Source organism: Staurois parvus, unplaced genomic scaffold (genome assembly GCF_062004578.1).
Source record: "Staurois parvus isolate SC_StPar_1 unplaced genomic scaffold, SC_StPar_1.0 ptg003590l, whole genome shotgun sequence".
In the NCBI taxonomy this organism is placed as follows: domain Eukaryota; kingdom Metazoa; phylum Chordata; class Amphibia; order Anura; family Ranidae; genus Staurois; species Staurois parvus.
Window position 1 is genome coordinate 26,098 of NW_028321386.1, and position 26,245 is coordinate 52,342.

General features: G+C 49.2%; 1 protein-coding gene across 1 annotated transcript; it reads right to left on the reverse strand.

Annotated features, from left to right (window-relative positions):
• Positions 1 to 5,653: 5,653 nt before the first annotated feature.
• On the reverse strand, positions 5,654 to 25,537 carry LOC149427673 (uncharacterized). The gene is made up of 4 exons (XM_089667792.1): positions 25,397 to 25,537; positions 20,247 to 20,276; positions 19,067 to 19,231; positions 5,654 to 5,760 (listed from the first exon to the last, which is right to left on the reverse strand). Exons 1-4 carry the CDS (start codon positions 25,443 to 25,445, stop codon positions 5,654 to 5,656), a joined length of 351 nt encoding a protein of 116 aa, XP_089523918.1. The 5' UTR covers positions 25,446 to 25,537.
• Between the last annotated feature and the right edge of the window lie 708 nt (positions 25,538 to 26,245).

Sequence of the window (26,245 nt, forward strand, 5' to 3'; positions counted from 1 at the left end):
CATTGTTGCCTTTATGGATAAAATATTCCGTAACAACCATGCGGAACCAGCTCCATCCTTAAGGAAGGACGACGAGTGCTGGTACTTGCCTTCATTCGGAGTATATCATCCACGAAAACCTAATCAAATTAGGCTTGTCTTTGATTCAAGCGCCAAACATCAAGGCGTATCTCTTAACGATATTCTTCTCACAGGTCCTAATCTGACTAATAACCTAGTCGGAGTGCTGATGAGATTCAGGAAAGAGCTTGTGGCCATCACTGCTGACATTGAACAGATGTTCCATTGTTTTGTAGTCCAAGAGGACCACCGGAATTTCCTCAGGTTTCTGTGGTACAAGGACAATGACACCAACGCAGAGATGGAGTATCGTATGAGGGTACATGTGTTTGGAAAGAGCCCTTCACCAGCCGTAGCGACTTACGGGCTTCGGAGAACTGCATTAGAGGGGGAATCTGAGTACGGTACAGATGCCAAAGACTTTGTGGAAAAAGACTTCTACGTGGACGACGGTCTCAAATCGCTACCAACTGAAGAAGCGGCTATCGATCTGCTCAAAAGGACTCAAATTATGCTGTACCAAGCTAAGCTTAGACTACACAAAATTGCTTCAAACAGCCTAACCGTAATGAGAGCCTTCGAGCGAGGTGATCATGCACCCGGATTCAAAGACATTACCCTGGGACTAGACAGTCCACCTGTGCAGAGGAGTTTGGGCCTCAGATGGGATCTCTCGGCTGACTCCTTCGGTGTTCAAATAAGTTGTGCAGACAAGCCATTCACAAAACGTGGTGTCCTATCAGTGGTAAACAGCCTATGTGATCCGCTGGGATTTGTAGTGCCCATCGCCATACAAGGTAAATGCCTACTGAGACAGCTTTCTGAAACCATCAAGGATTGGGATACCCCACTTCCCTCCGATAAAGAGCAAAAATGGGAAGCCTGGAAGCAATCTTTGTGTGCTTTGGATGAGATCCACATCCCAAGATGCTATATTAAAACCTCACTTACTTCTAGCGTAAAGAAGGAACTCCACGTGTTCTCGGACGCCTCCACAGAGGCCATAGCAGCGGTCGCCTATCTGAAGGTCACAGAACCCAACAAGCAAAATCACGTTGGATTCGTCTTTGGTAAGGCTAAGTTAGCCCCCAAGCCTGATCATACTATTCCCAGACTTGAACTCTGTGGGACTGTGTTAGCAGTGGAGATTGCAGACTTCATACAAGAAGAACTAGGTGTCAACATAGATGAAGTTCAGTATTACACGGACAGTAAGGTCGTTTTAGGTTACATCTACGATCAGACGAGACGATTTTATGTGTATGTCAGTAACCGCATAGAGAGAATCAGGAGGTCCTCCAAACCTGAACAATGGTACTATGTACCATCCGAACTTAATCCAGCAGATCATGCCACTAGACCAGCAATGGGCAAACTGCGGGCCGTATACGGCCCGGCGGACCTTTTAATCCGGCCCGCGGAGCTAGGCTCCCACTAGGCTCCTCTCACAGTCCACCCTGAAGACCAGTGTAGCGTGAAAATCTGTCTCCTATGAGGATCTGTCCCCCTCGACGTATCTGCGCATGTGCCGGAGATCGCCGATCGGCTGCTAATGCCTGAAACTGGCACATGCGCAGATACGTCGAGGGGGACAGATCCTCATAGGAGACAGATTTTCATGCTACACCGGAGCGGCGCGGGAACACGGCGAGAGGAACGCGCGGAGCAAAGGTAAGTGAATTGACACAGGGGGGACTTGGGGACTTAATATGGGGGATGAATTACTATATGGGGGATGAATTACTATATGGGGGATTAATTACTATATGGGGGATTAATTACTATGGGGGATGAATTACTATATGGGGGATGAATTACTATATGGGGGATGAATTACTATGGAGGATGAATTACTATATGGGGGATGAATTACTATGGGGGATGAATTACTATATGGGGGATGAATTACTATGGAGGATGAATTACTATATGGGGGATGAATTACTATGGGGAATGAATTACTATATGGGGGATGAATTACTATATGGGGGATGAATTACTATGGGGGATGAATTATTATGGGGGATGAATTACTATATGGGGGATGAATTACTATATGGGGGATGAATTACTATATGGGGGATGAATTACTATGGGGGATGAATTACTATATGGGGGATGAATTACTATACTTACTATGGGGGAATATTACTATACTTACTATGGATGACACATACACATCATTCATCTACTCTTGGTCCGGCCCCCGGGTCCAATATATGAACCCATTGCGGCCCTCAAGTCAAAACGTTTGCCCACCCCTGCACTAGACCTATGTCTGTAGGTTCTTTTACTAACTCTACTTGGCTTACAGGTCCGGAGTTTCTGCTAGGACAGGCGGACGAATGTGTACAGGAAGTTTTCAGCATCCAGGATCCGGATAATGATCCAGAAATCCACGCTGAAGTTAGTGCATTGGTCACTGGAACAAAGCAAACCTCCAGCCTCGGTTGCCAGCGCTTTGAACGTTTCTCCAGTTGGATGAGACTCGTCAGGACTATCGCAAGGTTAGTGCACATTGTGAAATGTTATCACAATACTCACGAAGATAAGGATTGTCACGGTTGGCACGTCTGCCATAAACCCTTCTCTGCGGAGAACATCTCTCATAGTGAGTCCCTCATAATACGTCACGTCCAACAAGGGGAATTCAATGTAGAATGGAAGTGCTTGTATAACAAACAGCAGATTCCAATAAAAAGCCCTCTCGCCAACTTAAATCCAGTTATTGACAGTTTTGGCTTGCTCAGAGTTGGTGGTCGTTTGAATCAAGCCCACCTAAGAGTTGCAGAACAAAATCCTCTCATCATTCCCAGCAAACACCATATCACCGTCTTGCTGATCCGACACTACCACAAAAAGACTGAACACCAGGGCAGGCAAATCACTGAGGGCAAGTTACGGTCTGCTGGCCTTTGGATTATAGGTATGAAAAGACGTGTGGCCCAAGTACTGCATGACTGTGTTCACTGTCGCAAAGCTAGAGGAAAACAACTACACCAACAAATGGCTGATTTGCCTGCGGACAGACTATGTACAGAGCCGCCTTTCACCTACGTTGGCCTAGACGTCTTCGGGCCATGGATGGTGTCCGCATGCAGGACCCGCGGCGGTCACGCAAACAGTAAGCGTTGGGCTGTACTATTTACTTGCATGAGTGTACGAGCCGTTCACTTAGAGGTCATAGAATCCATGGACACATCCAGCCTTATTAATGCCTTAAGACGGTTCTTCGCAATCAGAGGACCAGTGAAACAGTTGAGGTCTGACCGTGGAAGCAACTTCAATGGAGCCTGTAGAGAACTGAACATAGACACCAAATCCATTCAAGATCACTTGGCGGAAAAGGGTTGCACCTGGATTTTCAATCCTCCTCATAGTTCCCACATGGGGGGCTCCTGGGAGAGAATGATCGGCATCTCACGCAACATCTTGAATTCTATGTTGATGGATGTAAACTCTTCAAGACTCACACATGAGACTCTAGTCACTCTTCTCGCTGAAGTTTCAGCCATCATCAATTCTAGACCCCTCGTGCCAGTATCTATGGATCCTGAAACACCAGCCGTACTGACTCCAGCTATCCTACTTACCCAAAAAGCTGAGAATACGCTAATGCCTAGTGGAGAATTTACTCATGCGAATATCTACCAAAAACACTGGAAACGTGTACAATACCTAGCTGATCACTTCTGGAACAGGTTGGCGAAAGGAGTATCTCAGTATTCTTCAAGGAAGAAGAAAGTGGCAACACCACAAACCAAACCTAAAAGAAGGCGACCTCGTGTTGATGAAGGAGCAACATACCGTACGGACTGACTGGCCTATGGGACTAATTACAAAGGTTCTTCCTAGCAAGGATGGCGAGGTCCGTAAAGTGGAGTTGAAGATCTTCAGAAAGGGTGAGCTTAAAATATTCGCAAGGCCAATTAACGAACTCGTTTTGATACTACCCATCGAGAACATTCCTGCTGGGTGAACTCTACTGAACTTGAACTTTGTGGTTCTTCTCTATTCCAACTCGGAATCTACTATATTGTTATGTTTATTGCATTCTAACATGTTCTTTGTTACAGGTTGTTCTATATTTTATGGACATTCGTCATAGTGATATCCCTTATGGAATTTCAGACGGGGAGTGTGCTGTTCTCCTCATATTTGTTATATAACTGTGCATTGTATCACCAATTCTTATCTCACCATGTTTGTTTCTATGTATTGATCTGTTGCTGCCATCTGCTGGCCAGAATTTGCATGCTGCATGCCTCTGTTCTTGCTAGTAAAGTTTTTCCTCTGCTGGGCGTGGTTTTAGGCAAGCCTTGGTTCTGGTCACTTCCTGCAGCCATTTTATGTGCTTTATAGCTGTGTGACAGGACATTGAATACCCTGGGCTTGTGAAGGCATCAGTTTTTGACCAGCAGTTGGCTTCAGGAAAGATATCACAGGACAGCATGAATACCTCTACTACCTTACAGTATTGTATCACTGTTTGTCGCTGTATTTGGACCGAATAAACCCCACACTGATTTCATTCCCGTGTATACGTTTGGATCCATCTAACCTGAACATCTGCCGGTCCGGTCTGCTCCACTGCTTGGATACGAAGGTAGGAAGTTACACAGCCATTATCAGATATACCTTCATTCGCCTTCATGTGGGGACAGAACACTCCCTCACCCTCCCGTGGGGTGTCCTGTGCTCCCTCACCCTCCCGTGGGGTGTCCTGTGCTCCCTCACCGTCCCGTGGGGTGTCCTGTGCTCCCTCGCCGTCCCGTGGGGTGTCCTGTGCTCCCTCGCCCTCCCGTGGGGTGTCCTGTGCTCCCTCGCCCTCCCGTGGGGTGTCCTGTGCTCCCTCGCCGTCCCGTGGGGTGTCCTGTGCTCCCTCGCCCTCCCGCGGGGTGTCCTGTGCTCCCTCGCCCTCCCGCGGGGTGTCCTGTGCTCCCTCGCCCTCCCGCGGGGTGTCCTGTGCTCCCTCACCCTCCTTTCTATGTACTGCAGTTATATAATAATAAACCCCAAAATACAAATATAATTCAAGTCCTGATGTGGGGAAGTGTCACTCTGCACAGTCCCACTTCTCCTGTCCCGGATGCCGGGTGTCATTCTCGGTATCTGTCCCTATTCTGTATGTATGGACTCTGCACAGTCCCACTTCTCCTGTCCCGGATGCCGGGTGTCATTCTCGGTATCTGCCCCCATTCTGTATGTATGGACTCTTCACAGTCCCACTTCCCCTGTCCCGGATGCCGGGTGTCATTCTCGGTATCTGTCCCCATTCTGTATGTATGGACTCTGCACAGTCCCACTTCTCCTGTCCTGGATGCCAGGGGGAGTCCTCAATGGAAGACAATGATTGGTTTCTGGATATAGAAATTCTTTATTGTGTTAATGGTTGGGAGATGTTGGTCTCCTCCTGGTGGAGATGTCGGGTCTCCTCCTGGTGGAGATGTCGGGTCTCCTCCTGGTGGAGATGTCTGGTCTCCTCCTGGTGGAGATGTCGGGTCTCCTCCTGGTGGAGATGTCGGGTCTCCTCCTGGTGGAGATGTCGGGTCTCCTCCTGGTGGAGATGTCGGGTCTCCTCCTGGTGGTGATGTCAGTTATTGCACAGCGACCCCTTGCAGCACTCCACGGTCACCCTGCGGTGCGTCTTCTTCTTGGCGATCTCACATCGGGATTGGGTGGTACATAAACGCTCCAGGACTGGAAGGAAGAGAACACCAGGAAGAGTCATTGAGAAATTTCTGGCAATGGGGTTACAATGTGTGTCTGGGGGGCGGTGTAAGGTACAGTGTGTGTGGGAGGTATGGGGGTACAGTGTGTGGGGGGAGGAGGTATGGGGGCCCAGTGTGTGGGGAAGGAGGTATGGGGGTACAGTGTGTGTGGGAGGAAGGAGGTATGGGGGTACAGTGTGTGTGTGGGGAAGGAGGTATGGGGGTACAGTGTGTGTGTGGGGAAGGAGGTATGGGGGTACAGTGTGTGTGGGGGGGAGGAGGTATGGGGGTACAGTGTGTGTGGGGGGTGGAGGTATGGGGGTACAGTGTGTGTGTGGGGGGGAGGTATGGGGGTACAGTGTGTGTGTAGGGGGGAGGAGGTATGGGGGTACAGTGTGTTTGTGGGGGGAAGGAGGTATGGGGGTACAGTGTATGTGGGGGGGGAGGTATGGGGGTACAGTGTGTGTGGGGGGGAGGTATGGGGGTACAGTGTCTGTGTGTGTGTGGGGGGAGGTATGGGGGTACAGTGTGTGTGTGTGGGGGGAGGTATGGGGGTACAGTGTGTGTGGGGGGAAGGAGGTATGGGGGTACAGTGTGTGTGTGTGTGTGTGTGTGTGTGTGGGGGGGGAGGTATGGGGGTACAGTGTGTGGGGGGAGGTATGGGGGTACAGTGTGTGTGTGGGGGGGAGGTATGGGGGTACAGTGTGTGTGAGTTTAGTAGATGTGATGTGGGGTGAAAAATCTAGGTGGTGGAAGGATTAAAATAAGTGGATGTGGGTGGGTCCTTGTGGGTGGGGATTGGGATACAGAGCACGGATGGAGAATAGGTGAATTGTAATGGTTTCTTGTTATGTATGATAGAGATGGTGATAGTTGGACATCATGGAGGCAGTAAGGTGGGGGTTGAGATTGGGATATGGTTGAGGTATTAGGTTGGTGACTGGGAAATGGAGCCCAGTGTTGGTGGTGGAGGTTGGGATATGGAGCCCAGTATTGGTGGTGGAGGTTGGGATTTGGAGTCCAGTGTTGGTGATGGAGGTTGGGATTTGGAGCCCAGTGTTGGTGGTGGAGGTTGGGATTTGGAGTCCAGTGTTGGTGATGGAGGTTGGGATTTGGAGCCCAGTGTTGGTGGTGAGGGTTGGATTATGTAGGTCAGTGTTGGGGGTGAGGTTGGGATATGGAGGTTAGTGTTGGTGGAGGGGATTGGGTTATGGAGCTCAGAAATGGTTGCAGGGTTGGGTTTCGGAGCTTGGTATTGATGGTGAGGTTAGATATGGAGATTAGTGTTGGTGACCAGATTGGGTTATGGAGCTCAGAGTTGGTGGTGAGGTGGGATATGGAGGTCGGTGTTGCTCGTGATGGTTGGGAAATGGTCTCGAGATGATTAGATTGTTGTGCAGTGAATAGCGGTTTGTCATGGAAATGTTGTATTGTTGGTTGTCCTATAAATGTGTCATATATTCATGTTCTTCATATGTCTCTGGTGTGTATAATGAAAGCTCTGAAGGCTGCAATTGGGCCATGCCATGTACAATGTATGTATTACAGTACTCAGCTCGGTAATGGATGAGATGGCAGATCTGCGCTTATAGACCGGCGTGTATACCACCATTCCATGCCAATGCCGCCGGCGGTAGGCCACGGGCCTGTATCCACATATCAGCAGCATAGTACCACATGGACTCCGTACTGCAAGGCGCCAAGCAGTGCGAACTCCGCGTGTAGGATCTTACAACCCATTACCGACCTGAACTGTATCTGGATGGATGTGTTTTAATAAAGACGTATCGGCCCATCCAGGTACAGACTGATGTTTAATAAAGACGTATCGGCCCATCCAGGTACAGACTGATGTTTAATAAAGATGGTATCAAGCCCATCCAGGTACAGACTGGTGTTTAATAAAGATGGTATCAAGCCCATCCAGGTACAGACTGGTGTTTAATAAAGATCGTATCGGCCCATCCAGGTACAGACTGGTGTTTAATAAAGACGTATCGGCCCATCCAGGTACAGACTGGTGTTTAATAAAGACGTATCGGGCCCATCCAGGTACAGACTGATGTTTAATAAAGACGTATCGGCCCATCCAGGTACAGACTTATGTTTAATAAAGATGGTATCAAGCCCATCCAGGTACAGACTGGTGTTTAATAAAGATGGTATCAAGCCCATCCAGGTACAGACTGGTGTTTAATAAAGATCGTATCGGCCCATCCAGGTACAGACTGATGTTTAATAAAGACGTATCGGGCCCATCCAGGTACAGACTGATGTTTAATAAAGACGTATCGGCCCATCCAGGTACAGACTGATGTTTAATAAAGACGTATCGACCCATCCAGGTACAGACCGATGTTTAATAAAGACGTATCGGGCCCATCCGGGTACAGACTGGTGTTTAATAAAGACGTATCGGCCCATCCGGGTACAGACTGATGTTTAATAAAGACGTATCGGCCCATCCAGGTACAGACTGGTGTTTAATAAAGACGTATCGGGCCATCCGGGTACAGACTGGTGTTTAATAAAGACGTATCGGCCCATCCGGGTACAGACTGGTGTTTAATAAAGACGTATCGGGCCATCCGGGTACAGACTAGTGTTTAATAAAGACGTATCGGCCCATCCAGGTACAGACTGATGTTTAATAAAGACGTATCGGCCCATCCAGGTACAGACTGATGTTTAATAAAGACGTATCGGCCCATCCGGGTACAGACTGGTGTTTAATAAAGACGTATCGGCCCATCCGGGTACAGACTGGTGTTTAATAAAGACGTATCGGCCCATCCGGGTACAGACTGGTGTTTAATAAAGACGTATCGGGCCCATCCGGGTACAGACTGATGTTTAATAAAGACGTATCGGCCCATCCGGGTACAGACTGGTGTTTAATAAAGACGTATCGGCCCATCCAGGTACAGACTGGTGTTTAATAAAGACGTATCGGCCCATCCAGGTACAGACTGGTGTTTAATAAAGATCGTATCGGCCCATCCGGGTACAGACTGGTGTTTAATAAAGATCGTATCGGCCCATCCGGGTACAGACTGATGTTTAATAAAGATCGTATCGGCCCATCCGGGTACAGACTGATGTTTAATAAAGACGTATCGGGCCATCCAGGTACAGACTGATGTTTAATAAAGACGTATCGGCCCATCCGGGTACAGACTGGTGTTTAATAAAGACGTATCGGCCCATCCGGGTACAGACCGATGTTTAATAAAGACGTATCGGCCCATCCAGGTACAGACTGGTGTTTAATAAAGATCGTATCGGGCCCATCCAGGTACAGACTGATGTTTAATAAAGACGTATCGGCCCATCCAGGTACAGACTGATGTTTAATAAAGATCGTATCGGCCCATCCGGGTACAGACTGATGTTTAATAAAGACGTATCGGCCCATCCGGGTACAGACTGATGTTTAATAAAGACGTATCGGGCCCATCCGGGTACAGACTGGTGTTTAATAAAGACGTATCGGCCCATCCGGGTACAGACTGGTGTTTAATAAAGACGTATCGGGCCCATCCGGGTACAGACTGGTGTTTAATAAAGACGTATCGGGCCCATCCGGGTACAGACTGGTGTTTAATAAAGATCGTATCGGGCCCATCCGGGTACAGACTGGTGTTTAATAAAGATCGTATCGGCCCATCCGGGTACAGACTGATGTTTAATAAAGATCGTATCGGCCCATCCAGGTACAGACTGGTGTTTAATAAAGACGTATCGGCCCATCCAGGTACAGACCGGTGTTTAATAAAGACGTATCGGGCCATCCAGGTACAGACCGGTGTTTAATAAAGACGTATCGGCCCATCCAGGTACAGACTGGTGTTTAATAAAGACGTATCGGCCATCCAGGTACAGACTGGTGTTTAATAAAGACGTATCGGGCCATCCAGGTACAGACCGGTGTTTAATAAAGACGTATCGGCCCATCCAGGTACAGAGTGGTGTTTAATAAAGACGTATCGGCCCATCCAGGTACAGACTGGTGTTTAATAAAGACGTATCGGCCCATCCAGGTACAGACCGGTGTTTAATAAAGACGTATCGGCCCATCCAGGTACAGACCGGTGTTTAATAAAGACGTATCGGCCCATCCAGGTACAGACTGGTGTTTAATAAAGACGTATCGGCCCATCCAGGTACAGACTGGTGTTTAATAAAGACGTATCGGCCCATCCAGGTACAGACTGGTGTTTAATAAAGACGTATCGGCCCATCCGGGTACAGACTGATGTTTAATAAAGACGTATCGGCCCATCCGGGTACAGACTGATGTTTAATAAAGACGTATCGGCCCATCCGGGTACAGACTGGTATTTAATAAAGACGTATCGGCCCATCCGGGTACAGACCGGTGTTTAATAAAGACGTATCGGCCCATCCAGGTACAGACCGGTGTTTAATAAAGACGTATCGGCCCATCCAGGTACAGACCGGTGTTTAATAAAGACGTATCGGCCCATCCAGGTACAGACCGGTGTTTAATAAAGACGTATCGGCCCATCCAGGTACAGACTGGTGTTTAATAAAGACGTATCGGCCCATCCAGGTACAGACTGGTGTTTAATAAAGACGTATCGGCCCATCCAGGTACAGACTGATGTTTAATAAAGACGTATCGGCCCATCCGGGTACAGACTGATGTTTAATAAAGACGTATCGGCCCATCCGGGTACAGACTGGTATTTAATAAAGACGTATCGGCCCATCCGGGTACAGACTGGTGTTTAATAAAGACGTATCGGCCCATCCGGGTACAGACTGGTGTTTAATAAAGACGTATCGGCCCATCCAGGTACAGACTGGTGTTTAATAAAGACGTATCGGCCCATCCAGGTACAGACTGGTGTTTAATAAAGACGTATCGGGCCCATCCAGGTACAGACTGATGTTTAATAAAGACGTATCGGGCCATCCAGGTACAGACTGATGTTTAATAAAGATCGTATCGGCCCATCCAGGTACAGACTGGTGTTTAATAAAGATGGTATCGGCCCATCCAGGTACAGACTGGTGTTTAATAAAGACGTATCGGGCCCATCCAGGTACAGACTGATGTTTAATAAAGATCGTATCGGGCCCATCCGGGTACAGACTGGTGTTTAATAAAGACGTATCGGGCCCATCCGGGTACAGACTGGTGTTTAATAAAGACGTATCGGGCCCATCCAGGTACAGACTGGTGTTTAATAAAGATCGTATCGGCCCATCCGGGTACAGACTGATGTTTAATAAAGACGTATCGGGCCCATCCAGGTACAGACTGGTGTTTAATAAAGACGTATCGGGCCCATCCAGGTACAGACTGGTGTTTAGTAAAGACGTATCGGCCCATCCAGGTACAGACTGGTGTTTAATAAAGATGGTATCGGCCCATCCAGGTACAGACTGATGTTTAATAAAGACGTATCGGGCCCATCCAGGTACAGACTGATGTTTAATAAAGACGTATCGGCCCATCCAGGTACAGACTGGTGTTTAATAAAGATCGTATCGGGCCCATCCAGGTACAGACTGGTGTTTAATAAAGATCGTATCGGCCCATCCAGGTACAGACTGGTGTTTAATAAAGACGTATCGGCCCATCCAGGTACAGACTGGTGTTTAATAAAGACGTATCGGCCCATCCAGGTACAGACTGGTGTTTAATAAAGACGTATCGGGCCCATCCAGGTACAGACTGGTGTTTAATAAAGACGTATCGGCCCATCCAGGTACAGACTGGTGTTTAATAAAGATCGTATCGGGCCCATCCGGGTACAGACTGGTGTTTAATAAAGATCGTATCGGCCCATCCAGGTACAGACTGGTGTTTAATAAAGACGTATCGGCCCATCCAGGTACAGACTGGTGTTTAATAAAGACGTATCGGGCCATCCAGGTACAGACTGGTGTTTAATAAAGACGTATCGGGCCCATCCAGGTACAGACTGGTGTTTAATAAAGACGTATCGGCCCATCCAGGTACAGACTGATGTTTAATAAAGACGTATCGGGCCCATCCGGGTACAGACTGGTGTTTAATAAAGACGTATCGGCCCATCCGGGTACAGACTGGTGTTTAATAAAGACGTATCGGGCCCATCCGGGTACAGACTGGTGTTTAATAAAGACGTATCGGCCCATCCAGGTACAGACTGGTGTTTAATAAAGATCGTATCGGGCCCATCCAGGTACAGACTGGTGTTTAATAAAGATCGTATCGGGCCCATCCAGGTACAGACTGGTGTTTAATAAAGATCGTATCGGCCCATCCAGGTACAGACTGGTGTTTAATAAAGACGTATCGGCCCATCCAGGTACAGACTGGTGTTTAATAAAGACGTATCGGCCCATCCAGGTACAGACTGGTGTTTAATAAAGACGTATCGGGCCCATCCAGGTACAGACTGGTGTTTAATAAAGACGTATCGGGCCATCCAGGTACAGACTGGTGTTTAATAAAGACGTATCGGGCCCATCCAGGTACAGACTGGTGTTTAATAAAGACGTATCGGGCCCATCCAGGTACAGACTGGTGTTTAATAAAGACGTATCGGCCCATCCAGGTACAGACTGATGTTTAATAAAGACGTATCGGGCCCATCCGGGTACAGACTGGTGTTTAATAAAGACGTATCGGCCCATCCGGGTACAGACTGGTGTTTAATAAAGACGTATCGGGCCCATCCGGGTACAGACTGGTGTTTAATAAAGACGTATCGGCCCATCCGGGTACAGACTGATGTTTAATAAAGACGTATCGGGCCCATCCAGGTACAGACTGATGTTTAATAAAGACGTATCGGCCCATCCAGGTACAGACTGATGTTTAATAAAGACGTATCGGCCCATCCAGGTACAGACTGGTGTTTAATAAAGACGTATCGGCCCATCCAGGTACAGACTGGTGTTTAATAAAGACGTATCGGCCCATCCAGGTACAGACTGGTGTTTAATAAAGACGTATCGGGCCCATCCAGGTACAGACTGATGTTTAATAAAGACGTATCGGCCCATCCAGGTACAGACTGATGTTTAATAAAGACGTATCGGGCCCATCCAGGTACAGACTGATGTTTAATAAAGATGTATCGGCCCATCCAGGTACAGACTGGTGTTTAATAAAGACGTATCGGCCCATCCAGGTACAGACTGGTGTTTAATAAAGACGTATCGGGCCCATCCAGGTACAGACTGATGTTTAATAAAGACGTATCGGCCCATCCAGGTACAGACTGATGTTTAATAAAGACGTATCGGGCCCATCCAGGTACAGACTGATGTTTAATAAAGATGTATCGGCCCATCCAGGTACAGACTGGTGTTTAATAAAGACGTATCGGGCCATCCGGGTACAGACTGGTGTTTAATAAAGACGTATCGGCCCATCCAGGTACAGACTGGTGTTTAATAAAGACGTATCGGGCCATCCAGGTACAGACTGGTGTTTAATAAAGACGTATCGGGCCATCCAGGTACAGACTGATGTTTAATAAAGACGTATCGGGCCCATCCAGGTACAGACTGATGTTTAATAAAGACGTATCGGGCCCATCCAGGTACAGACTGGTGTTTAATAAAGACGTATCGGCCCATCCAGGTACAGACTGGTGTTTAATAAAGACGTATCGGGCCCATCTAGGTACAGACTGGTGTTTAATAAAGACGTATCGGCCCATCCAGGTACAGACTGGTGTTTAATAAAGACGTATCGGGCCCATCCGGGTACAGACTGGTGTTTAATAAAGACGTATCGGGCCCATCCAGGTACAGACTGATGTTTAATAAAGACGTATCGGCCCATCCAGGTACAGACTGATGTTTAATAAAGACGTATCGGCCCATCCAGGTACAGACTGGTGTTTAATAAAGACGTATCGGGCCCATCCAGGTACAGACTGGTGTTTAATAAAGACGTATCGGCCCATCCAGGTACAGACTGATGTTTATTAAAGACGTATCGGGCCCATCCAGGTACAGACTGATGTTTAATAAAGACGTATCGGCCCATCCAGGTAGAGACTGATGTTTAATAAAGACGTATCGGGCCATCCAGGTACAGACTGATGTTTAATAAAGACGTATCGGGCCCATCCAGGTACAGACTGATGTTTAATAAAGACGTATCGGGCCATCCAGGTACAGACTGATGTTTAATAAAGACGTATCGGCCCATCCAGGTACAGACTGATGTTTAATAAAGACGTATCGGCCCATCCAGGTACAGACTGGTGTTTAATAAAGACGTATCGGCCCATCCAGGTACAGACTGATGTTTAATAAAGACGTATCGGGCCCATCCAGGTACAGACTGGTGTTTAATAAAGACGTATCGGGCCCATCCAGGTACAGACTGATGTTTAATAAAGACGTATCGGCCCATCCAGGTACAGACTGATGTTTAATAAGGACGTATCGGGCCCATCCAGGTACAGACTGGTGTTTAATAAAGACGTATCGGCCCATCCAGGTACAGACTGGTGTTTAATAAAGACGTATCGGCCCATCCAGGTACAGACTGATGTTTAATAAAGACGTATCGGCCCATCCAGGTACAGACTGGTGTTTAATAAAGACGTATCGGCCCATCCAGGTACAGACTGGTGTTTAATAAAGACGTATCGGCCCATCCAGGTACAGACTGGTGTTTAATAAAGACGTATCGGCCCATCCAGGTACAGACTGGTGTTTAATAAAGACGTATCGGCCCATCCAGGTACAGACTGGTGTTTAATAAAGACGTATCGGGCCCATCCAGGTACAGACTGATGTTTAATAAAGACGTATCGGCCCATCCAGGTACAGACTGGTGTTTAATAAAGACGTATCGGCCCATCCAGGTACAGACTGGTGTATAATAAAGACGTATCGGCCCATCCAGGTACAGACTGATGTTTAATAAAGACGTATCGGGCCCATCCAGGTACAGACTGGTGTTTAATAAAGACGTATCGGCCCATCCAGGTACAGACTGGTGTTTAATAAAGACGTATCGGCCCATCCAGGTACAGACTGGTGTTTAATAAAGACGTCTCGGCCCATCCAGGTACAGACTGATGTTTAATAAAGACGTCTCGGCCCATCCAGGTACAGACCGATGTTTAATAAAGACGTATCGGCCCATCCAGGTACAGACTGGTGTTTAATAAAGACGTCTCGGCCCATCCAGGTACAGACTGATGTTTAATAAAGACGTCTCGGCCCATCCAGGTACAGACTGGTGTTTAATAAAGACGTATCGGGCCCATCCAGGTACAGACCGGTGTTTAATAAAGACGTATCGGCCCATCCAGGTACAGACCGATGTTTAATAAAGACGTATCGGCCCATCCAGGTACAGACTGGTGTTTAATAAAGACGTATCGGGCCCATCCAGGTACAGACTGGTGTTTAATAAAGACGTATCGGCCCATCCAGGTACAGACTGATGTTTAATAAAGACGTATCGGGCCCATCCAGGTACAGACTGATGTTTAATAAAGACGTATCGGCCCATCCAGGTACAGACCGATGTTTAATAAAGACGTATCGGCCCATCCAGGTACAGACTGGTGTTTAATAAAGACGTATCGGGCCCATCCAGGTACAGACTGATGTTTAATAAAGACGTATCGGCCCATCCAGGTACAGACTGGTGTTTAATAAAGACGTATCGGGCCCATCCGGGTACAGACTGGTGTTTAATAAAGACGTATCGGGCCCATCCAGGTACAGACTGATGTTTAATAAAGACGTATCGGCCCATCCAGGTACAGACTGGTGTTTAATAAAGACGTATCTGCCCATCCAGGTACAGACTGATGTTTAATAAAGACGTATCGGCCCATCCAGGTACAGACTGATGTTTAATAAAGATGTATCGGCCCATCCAGGTACAGACTGGTGTTTAATAAAGACGTATCGGGCCCATCCAGGTACAGACTGATGTTTAATAAAGACGTATCGGCCCATCCAGGTACAGACTGATGTTTAATAAAGACGTATCGGGCCATCCAGGTACAGACTGATGTTTAATAAAGACGTATCGGCCCATCCAGGTACAGACTGATGTTTAATAAAGACGTATCGGCCCATCCAGGTACAGACTGATGTTTAATAAAGACGTATCGGCCCATCCAGGTACAGACTGGTGTTTAATAAAGACGTATCGGCCCATCCAGGTACAGACTGGTGTTTAATAAAGACGTATCGGCCCATCCAGGTACACACTGGTGTTTAATAAAGACGTCTCGGCCCATCCGGGTACAGACTGATGTTTAATAAAGACGTCTCGGCCCATCCAGGTACAGACTGGTGTTTAATAAAGACGTATCGGGCCCATCCAGGTACAGACTGATGTTTAATAAAGACGTATCGGCCCATCCAGGTACAGACTGATGTTTAATAAAGACGTATCGGGCCCATCCAGGTACAGACTGGTGTTTAATAAAGACGTATCGGCCCATCCAGGTACAGACTGGTGTTTAATAAAGACGTATCGGCCCATCCAGGTACAGACTGGTGTTTAATAAAGACGTATCGGGCCCATCCAGGTACAGACTGATGTTTAATAAAGACGTATCGGCCCATCCAGGTACAGACTGGTGTTTAATAAAGACGTATCGGGCCCATCCAGGTACAGACTGGTGTTTAATAAAGACGTATCGGGCCCATCCAGGTACAGACTGATGTTTAATAAAGACGTATCGGCCCATCCAGGTACAGACTGGTGTTTAATAAAGACGTATCGGGCCCATCCAGGTACAGACTGGTGTTTAATAAAGACGTATCGGGCCCATCCAGGTACAGACTGATGTTTAATAAAGACGTATCGGGCCCATCCAGGTACAGACTGATGTTTAATAAAGACGTATCGGCCCATCCAGGTACAGACCGATGTTTAATAAAGACGTATCGGCCCATCCAGGTACAGACCGGTGTTTAATAAAGACGTATCGGGCCCATCCAGGTACAGACTGATGTTTAATAAAGACGTATCGGCCCATCCAGGTACAGACTGGTGTTTAATAAAGACGTATCGGGCCCATCCGGGTACAGACTGGTGTTTAATAAAGACGTATCGGCCCATCCAGGTACAGACTGGTGTTTAATAAAGACGTATCGGGCCCATCCGGGTACAGACTGGTGTTTAATAAAGACGTATCGGGCCCATCCAGGTACAGACTGGTGTTTAATAAAGACGTATCTGCCCATCCAGGTACAGACTGGTGTTTAATAAAGACGTATCGGGCCCATCCAGGTACAGACTGGTGTTTAATAAAGACGTATCGGCCCATCCAGGTACAGACTGGTGTTTAATAAAGACGTATCGGCCCATCCAGGTACAGACTGATGTTTAATAAAGATCGTATCGGGCCCATCCGGGTACAGACTGGTGTTTAATAAAGACGTATCGGGCCCATCCAGGTACAGACTGGTGTTTATTAAAGACGTATCGGCCCATCCAGGTACAGACTGGTGTTTAATAAAGACGTATCGGCCCATCCAGGTACAGACTGATGTTTAATAAAGACGTATCGGCCCATCCAGGTACAGACTGATGTTTAATAAAGACGTATCGGCCCATCCAGGTACAGACTGATGTTTAATAAAGACGTATCGGGCCCATCCAGGTACAGACTGATGTTTATTAAAGACGTATCGGCCCATCCAGGTACAGACTGATGTTTAATAAAGACGTATCGGCCCATCCAGGTACAGACCGATGTTTAATAAAGACGTATCGGCCCATCCAGGTACAGACTGGTGTTTAATAAAGACGTATCGGGCCATCCAGGTACAGACTGGTGTTTAATAAAGACGTATCGGCCCATCCAGGTACAGACTGATGTTTAATAAAGACGTATCGGGCCCATCCAGGTACAGACTGGTGTTTAATAAAGACGTATCGGGCCCATCCAGGTACAGACTGGTGTTTAATAAAGACGTATCGGGCCCATCCAGGTACAGACTGATGTTTAATAAAGACGTATCGGGCCCATCCAGGTACAGACTGATGTTTAATAAAGACGTATCGGCCCATCCAGGTACAGACCGATGTTTAATAAAGACGTATCGGCCCATCCAGGTACAGACTGATGTTTAATAAAGACGTATCGGCCCATCCAGGTACAGACCGATGTTTAATAAAGACGTATCGGCCCATCCAGGTACAGACCGATGTTTAATAAAGACGTATCGGCCCATCCAGGTACAGACTGGTGTTTAATAAAGACGTATCGGGCCCATCCAGGTACAGACTGGTGTTTAATAAAGACGTATCTGCCCATCCAGGTACAGACTGGTGTTTAATAAAGACGTATCGGGCCCATCCAGGTACAGACTGGTGTTTAATAAAGACGTATCGGCCCATCCAGGTACAGACTGGTGTTTAATAAAGACGTATCGGCCCATCCGGGTACAGACTGGTGTTTAATAAAGACGTATCGGGCCCATCCAGGTACAGACTGGTGTTTATTAAAGACGTATCGGCCCATCCAGGTACAGACTGGTGTTTAATAAAGACGTATCGGCCCATCCAGGTACAGACTGATGTTTAATAAAGACGTATCGGCCCATCCAGGTACAGACTGATGTTTAATAAAGACGTATCGGCCCATCCAGGTACAGACTGGTGTTTAATAAAGACGTATCGGGCCCATCCAGGTACAGACTGGTGTTTAATAAAGACGTATCGGGCCATCCAGGTACAGACTGGTGTTTAATAAAGACGTATCGGCCCATCCAGGTACAGACTGGTGTTTAATCTGGGGGATGCTTGTACAGGGAATGGACATACTACTAGGAGCTGATAGGATGTAAATGATGGGAAGTTTGCTCTCCAAAGAGAGCTTATGGGGGAGGGGAGGACTGGTTTAACTGGTTTTCAGGATAGATAAGAGGAAATGCTACACTCCAAACAGGATGTACATTCTTTGTATAGACACTCCCTATACATTGTTCTGTGGGAGGGGATTGACCTGACCCCCCCGTGTGTGTGTGGGGGGGGGGGGCGTGTGTGTGCTTTTAATAAAACAGGAGTCCGGGGTTAGAGCCAGCCAGAGTGAATTCCAACTCCAACCTGAGAGTGTCGTGTGATCATTCCTGGGTAACGGGAGCGCCATTTTCCTCACATCTCAACAGAGCTAACCCAGTTGGAGGCGCAGGAATCGTGGAGTTTAGCTGCAGTCGTGGTAAGCGAGATTCGCACAGCTTTATGGGGGATTTCTGCGCATCCAACTGCGAGTACTCACGGGAAGGAGAAATTCGTAGAAAGCGAATTTCCAAGAGAGGTTGAATCCAGAACTTACCCATAATCCCGTTGATGTTGTTGCCGAAGTCGTCTCTGTTCTCATTGCCGATCGGACTCATTATGGGGACGTGTGACCTCTGGCAGGTGTCCTGGTCGCTGCCACATTCTTCTTCTCTGCGTACTTTACACGAGATTGCCATGGAACAGGAATAGCATCTCAATCCTGAGGATGGAGGAAGAGGACGGGCAATCACCGGGAGGCTCCACAATGCAATGGGATGGAGGAGAGAAGGTTGGGGAAGGTAGTGGAGGCTGGAGGGAGGGGAAGAAGGCTGGGATGGAGGAGAGAAGGGTGGGGAAGGAAGTGGAGGCTGGGGGGGATGGGAAGAAGGCCGGGATGGAGGGGTGTAGGACTCGGTGGAGGCCGGGATGGAGGGGTGGAGGACTCGGTGGAGGCCGGGATAGAGGGGTGGAGGACTCACTGGCATTCTCTGAAGATCTCGTCACATCTGAATTGTAAAGAGAATCAGCAGTTCGTATCTGGAGTCTGTCTCCCCCCCCCACCCCTAGAGATTGGAGGAGACAGTGGAGGCTGGGATGGAGGAAGCAATAGAGGATGGAATGGAGGAGGCAGTGGAGGTTGGGTTGGAAGTGGGAGGAAGCAGTGGAGGTTGGGATGGAGGAAGCAGTGGAGGTTGGGATGGAGGAAGCAGTGGACGCTGGCATGGAAGTGTGGGAGGTAGTGGAGGCTGGGATGGAAGTGAGTAGAGGCTGGGATGGAAGAGGCAGGAAGCAGTGGAGGCTGGCATGGAGGAAGCAGTGGAGGCTGGAATGGTAGTGGGTAGAGGCTGTGATGGAAGAGGGAGGAAGCAGTGGAGGCTGGCATGGAGGAAGCAGTAGGAAGGCTGGCATGGAGGAAGCAGTGGAGGCTGGCATGGAGGAAGCAGTAGGAAGGCTGGCATGGAGGAAGCAGTGGAGCCTGGCATGGAGGAAGCAGTGGAGGCTAGCATGGAGGAAGCAGTGGAGGCTGGCATGGAGGAAGCAGTAGGAAGGCTGGCATGGAGGAAGCAGTAGGAAGGCTGGCATGGAGGAAGCAGTGGAGGCTGGCATGGAGAAAGCAGTGGAGGCTGGCATGGAGGAAGCAGTAGGAAGGCTGCAGAAGCTGGTGGAGGCCAGGACGTGTGGTGCAGATGGTTCTATCAGTAGTAGAGGTCACTCTGAAGTTGGGATGTACTTACCGGCCTTTGTTGAGGCCGCAGACTCCACCACTAGGAGAAAAGAGAAGATTGGTTTAGAATCCCCGGTGTGACCCCCGTATGTCCCCCCCATGTTGTCACCACACCGGGCCTGGGGCAGCAGTGGTGGGAACCTCCCTGGAGGCCTCTTTCAGTGCTGAATTTCTGGGTTACTCGGGCCTGACACCCCCCCCCACGTGGTCCTCATCTTCTCAGCCCCCCCATGTGGTCCTCATCTTCTCACCCCCCCCCATGTGGTCCTCATCTTCTCACCCCCCCCCCAGGTGGTCCTCATCTCACCTCACCACCTCACCACCCCCATGTGGTCCTCATCTTCTCACCTCACCACCCCCATGTGGTCTTCATCTTCTCACCCCCCCCATGTGGTCCTCATCTTCTCACCACCCCCCCATGTGGTCCTCATCTTCTCACCCCCCCCATGTGGTCCTCATCTTCTCACCACCCCCCCATGTGGTCCTTATCTCGTCCCCCCCATGTGGTCCTCATCTTCTCACCACCCCCACCCCCCATGTGGTCCTCATCTTCTCACCACCACCCCCATGTGGTCCTCATCTTCTCACCACCACCACCCCATGTGGTCCTCATCTTCTCACCCCCCCATGTGGTCCTCATCTTCTCACCCCCCCATGTGGTCCTCATCTTCTCACCCCCCCATGTGGTCCTCATCTTCTCACCCCCCATGTGGTCCTCATCTTCTCACCCCCCCCAGGTGGTCCTCATCCTCTCACCACCCCCATGTGGTCCTCATCTTCTCACCACCCCCCCATGTGGTCCTCATCTTCTCACCACCCCCCCATGTGGTCCTCATCTTCTCATCACCCCCCATGTGGTCCTCATCTTCTCATCACCCCCCCATGTGGTCCTCATCTTCTCACCCCCCCATGTGGTCTTCATCTTCTCACCCCCCCATGTGGTCCTCAACTTCTCACCCCCCCCCATGTGGTCCTCATCTTCTCACCCCCCCCATGTGGTCCTCATCTTCTCATCCCCCCATGTGGTCCTCATCTTCTCTCAACACCCCCATGTGGTCCTCATCTTCTCACCACCCCCCATGTGGTCCTCATCTTCTCCCCACCACCCCCATGTGGTCCTCATCTTCTCACCACCACCCCCATGTGGTCCTCATCTTCTCACCACCACCCCCATGTGGTCCTCATCTTCTCACCACCACCCCCATGTGGTCCTCATCTTCTCACCACCCCCCCATGTGGTCCTCATCTTCTCACCACCCCCCCCCCCATGTGGTCCTCATCTTCTCACCCCCCCCATGTGGTCCTCATCTTCTCATCCCCCCAGGTGGTCCTCATCTTCTCTCAACACCCCCATGTGGTCCTCATCTTCTCACCACCCCCACCCCCCATGTGGTCCTCATCTTCTCACCACCACCCCCATGTGGTCCTCATCTTCTCACCACCACCCCCATGTGGTCCTCATCTTCTCACCACAACCCCCATGTGGTCCTCATCTTCTCACCACCACCCCCATGTGGTCCTCATCTTCTCACCACCACCCCCATGTGGTCCTCACCTTCTCACCCCCCCCCCATGTGGTCCTCATCTTCTCACCCCCCCATGTGGTCCTCATCTTCTCACCCCCCCATGTGGTCCTCATCTTCTCACCCCCCCCCATGTGGTCCTCATCTCATCCCCCCATGTGGTCCTCATCTTCTCACCCCCCCCATATGGTCCTCATCTTCTCACCCCCCCATGTGGTCCTCATCTTCTCACCAGCCCCCCATGTGGTCCTCATCTTCTCACCCCCCCCATGTGGTCCTCATCTTCTCATCCCCCCATGTGGTCCTCATCTTCTCTCAACACCCCCATGTGGTCCTCATCTTCTCACCACCCCCACCCCCCATGTGGTCCTCATCTTCTCGCCACCCCCCCATGTGGTCCTCATCTTCTCACCCCCCCATGTGGTCCTCATCTTCTTTCCACCACCCCCATGTGGTCCTCATCTTCTCACCCCCCCATGTGGTCCTCATCTTCTCACCCCCCCATGTGGTCCTCATCTTCTCACCACCCCCCCATGTGGTCCTCATCTTCTCACCACCCCCCCCATGTGGTCCACATATTCTCACCACCCCCCCATGTGGTCCTCATCTTCTCACCACCCCCCCATGTGGTCCTCATCTTCTCACCACCCCCCCATGTGGTCCTCATCTTCTCACCACCCCCCCCCCATGTGGTCCTCATCTTCTCACCACCACCCTCATGTGGTCCTCATCTTCTCACCCCCCCACCCCCATGTGGTCCTCATCTTTTCACCACCCCTTCATGTGGTCCTCATCTTTTCACCACCCCTTCATGTGGTCCTCATCTTCTCACCACCCCCCCCATGTGGTCCTCATCTTCTCACCACCACCCTCATGTGGTCCTCATCTTCTCACCCCCCCACCCCCATGTGGTCCTCATCTTTTCACCACCCCTTCATGTGGTCCTCATCTTTTCACCACCCCTTCATGTGGTCCTCATCTTCTCACCACCTTTCAGTCCTCCATCATCTACAGCCTCCGGAATGTTGAAGCCTCTCCAGCGATTGGCTGCTGGTCACATGTCGGCCGTCCCCTGCGGATGGATGGAGGCCACCGGTCCTCTTAATGATGGGGGCACACCTGGAGGGGAGTAGTGATCCTTTGCTGGCTCTGCCTCCTGGGGGTGTGGCCGGGTCTCCCCTCCAATGGAGTTCATGGTCTGGTGATCAGCGGCTGGTAGAGGCCACTCTGGTCCCAGTAAGTGTCCAGCCTGTGGGTGAGCCTGGGGCAGTGCCGTCCCCTGAGGACTCCACCTACCCAACCAGAGCCTGGTGCTGGCCCACACCCTGACCCCGATTGGGTGTGTCACATGGTCTCAGAGCAGGGCGGGGCCGGACACAATGTTCTGGGTGTTGGCTTTGTATTGGCCACACCCACATTCAGAGACCAGACTATCCTGAATTTTTATTTGTGTAAAGGGTGGGAGAGGCGGACCAAACATCTGCCAGCGAAAACCACTGGGGCAGGGTGGGAAGGAGCTGCATGGAGTGTGTTTGGAAGGGTGAGAATGACAAACTCCATGCTGCTCTTACTTGCAAATATTTCCCATAGTGAGGTGCATTACAAGCACCAGCATGCACCCTCACTAGGACTGTCTATTGGCCATCACCCCCCCATTTGTACCCCATTATTACCATCTATTGTCCATCAGACCCCATGTGTACCCCACTATTACCATCTATTGTCCATCAGACCTCGTGTACCCCACTATTACCATCTATTGTCCATCAGACCCCATGTGTACCCCACTATTACCATCTATTGTCCATCAGACCTCGTGTACCCCACTATTACCATCTTTTGTCCATCAGACCCCATGTGTACCCCACTATTACCATCTTTTGTCCATCAGACCCCATGTGTACCCACTATTACCATCTATTGTCCATCAGACCCCATGTGTACCCCACTATTACTATCTATTGTTCATCATCCTCCATGTGTATCCCACTATTACCATCTATTGTCCATCATCCTCCATGTGTACCCCACTATTACCATCTATTGTCCATCAGACCCCATGTGTACCCCACTATTACCATCTATTGGCCATCACCCCCCATGTGTACCCCACTATTACCATCTATTGTCCATCAGACCCCATGTGTATCCCACTATTACCATCACTTGGCCATCACCCCCCATGTGTACCCCACTATTACCATCTATTTTCCATCAGACCCCATGTGTACCCCACTATTACCATCTATTGTACATCAGACCCCATGTGTACCCCACTATTACCATCTATTGTCCATCAGACCCCATGTGTACCCCACTATTACCATCTATTCATCACCCCCTATGTGTACCCCACTATTACCATCTATTGTCCATCAGACCCCATGTGTACCCCACTATTACCATCGATTGTCCATCAGACCCCATGTGTACCCCACTATTACCATCTATTGTCCATCAGACCCCATGTGTACCCCACTATTACCATCTATTGTCCATCAGACCCCATGTGTACCCCACTATTACCATCTATTGTCCATCAGACCCCATGTGTACCCCACTATTACCATCTATTGTCCATCAGACCCCATGTGTACCCCACTATTACCATATATTGTCCATCAGACCCTATGTGTACCCCACTATTACCATCTATTGTCCATTAGACCCCATATGTACCCCACTATTACCATCTATTACCCAACACTCCCTATGTGTACCCCATTATTACCATTTATTGTCCATCATCCTCCATGTGTACCCCACTATTACCATCTATTGTCCATCATCCTCCATGTGTATCCCACTATTACCATCTATTGTCCATCATCCTCCATGTGTACCCCACTATTACCATCTATTGTCCATCACTCCCCATGTGTACCGCATTATTACCATCTATTGTCCATCACTCCCCATGTGTACCCCACTATTACCATCTATTGTCCATCACTCCCCATGTGTACCCCACTATTACCATCTATTGTCCATCACTCCCCATGTGTACCCCACTATTACCATCTATTGTCCATCAGACCCCATGTGTACCCCACTATTACCATCTATTGTCCATCATCCTCCATGTGTACCCCACTATTACCATCTATTGTCCATCAGACCCCATGTGTACCCCACTATTACCATCATCCTCCATGTGTACCTCACTATTACCATCTATTGTCCATCAGACCCCATGTGTACCCCACTATTACCATTATCCTCCATGTGTACCCCACTATTACCATCATCCTCCATGTGTACCTCACTATTACCATCTATTGTCCATCAGACCCCATGTGTACCACACTATTACCATCATCCTCCATGTGTACCTCACTATTACCATCTATTGTCCATCAGACCCCATGTGTACCCCACTATTACCATTATCCTCCATGTGTACCCCACTATTACCATTTATTGCCCAACACTCCCTATGTGTGCCCCATTATTACCATTTATTGTCCATCATCCTCCATGTGTACCCCACTATTACCATCTATTGCCCAACACTCCCTATGTGTACCCCAATATAATTGTCCATCACCACCATTCATACACTACTATTACCATCTGTGGTCTATCACCCCCCCAGCTCCCCTAGAACTCTCATCCATCGCCCCCCAGTATCTCTTACCCTGAACCAGGCCGATGGCCAGCACCACGCTCAGTACGATCGCCTTCATGTTGTGACTGCAGGACCATGACTCTGGTTTCTTATATATCTGATGATCAGCCTCCACCCTTCTCAGTGAATCCTCCACCCTTCTCAGTGAATGCTCCACCCTTCTCAGTGAATGCTCCACCCTTCTCAGTGAATCCTCCACCCTTCTCAGTGAATGCTCCACCCTTCTTAGTGAATGTTCGACCCTTCTCAGTGAATGCTCCACCCTTCTCAATGAATGCTCCACCCTTCTCAGTGAATCCTCCACCCTTCTCAGTGAATGCTCCACCCTTCTCAGTGAATGCTCCACCCTTCTCAGTGAATGCTCCACCCTTCTCAATGAATGCTCCACCCTTCTCAATGAATGCTCCACCCTTCTCAGTGAAAGCTCCACCCTTCTCAGTGAATCCTCCACCCTTCTCAATAAATCCTCCACCCTGGGTGTGTCTGATGTTCTTCAGGATAAGCATGGACATGTTGTACCCAGAAGTGGAGCACATTACCATAGGAGATGATTGTGCAGCTGAGCCGGGTGGAGGTGGAGGTGTGGTGGAGGACAATCGGTGGCTCTGTATATACAGTGTGAGGGACGTGGTGTTTGGACCCCAATAGAGGCAGTCTGTGACTTTAATGGTTTTATTCTTCTATTGGGTGGTAAGGCTGAAGACAAGTCCCCCTTCTGAGAGTTCCCGACCACCTGACCTCATGCACACTCCAAGTAATCATAATGGTCAACCTCCTCCATTCTGAATGTATCAGCCAATCACTGGACCTGGTGAGGTGATCAGTATTTGGGACTGACCTTTGTAGAGAGTTCTTCTG

What these genes read in the sequence shown, in the direction of transcription:
- LOC149427673 (XM_089667792.1), bottom strand. Translation starts at nt 25,445, where the DNA reads ATGAAGGCGATCGTACTGAGCGTGGTGCTGGCCATCGGCCTGGTTCAG. An exon ending in GGCCATCGGCCTGGTTCAGG is followed by an intron (nt 20,277 to 25,396) that starts GTAAGAGATACT and finishes CTTTTCTCCTAG; the next exon opens with TGGTGGAGTCTGCGGCCTCA. An exon ending in CAACATCAACGGGATTATGG is followed by an intron (nt 5,761 to 19,066) that starts GTAAGTTCTGGA and finishes TCTTCCTTCCAG; the next exon opens with TCCTGGAGCGTTTATGTACC.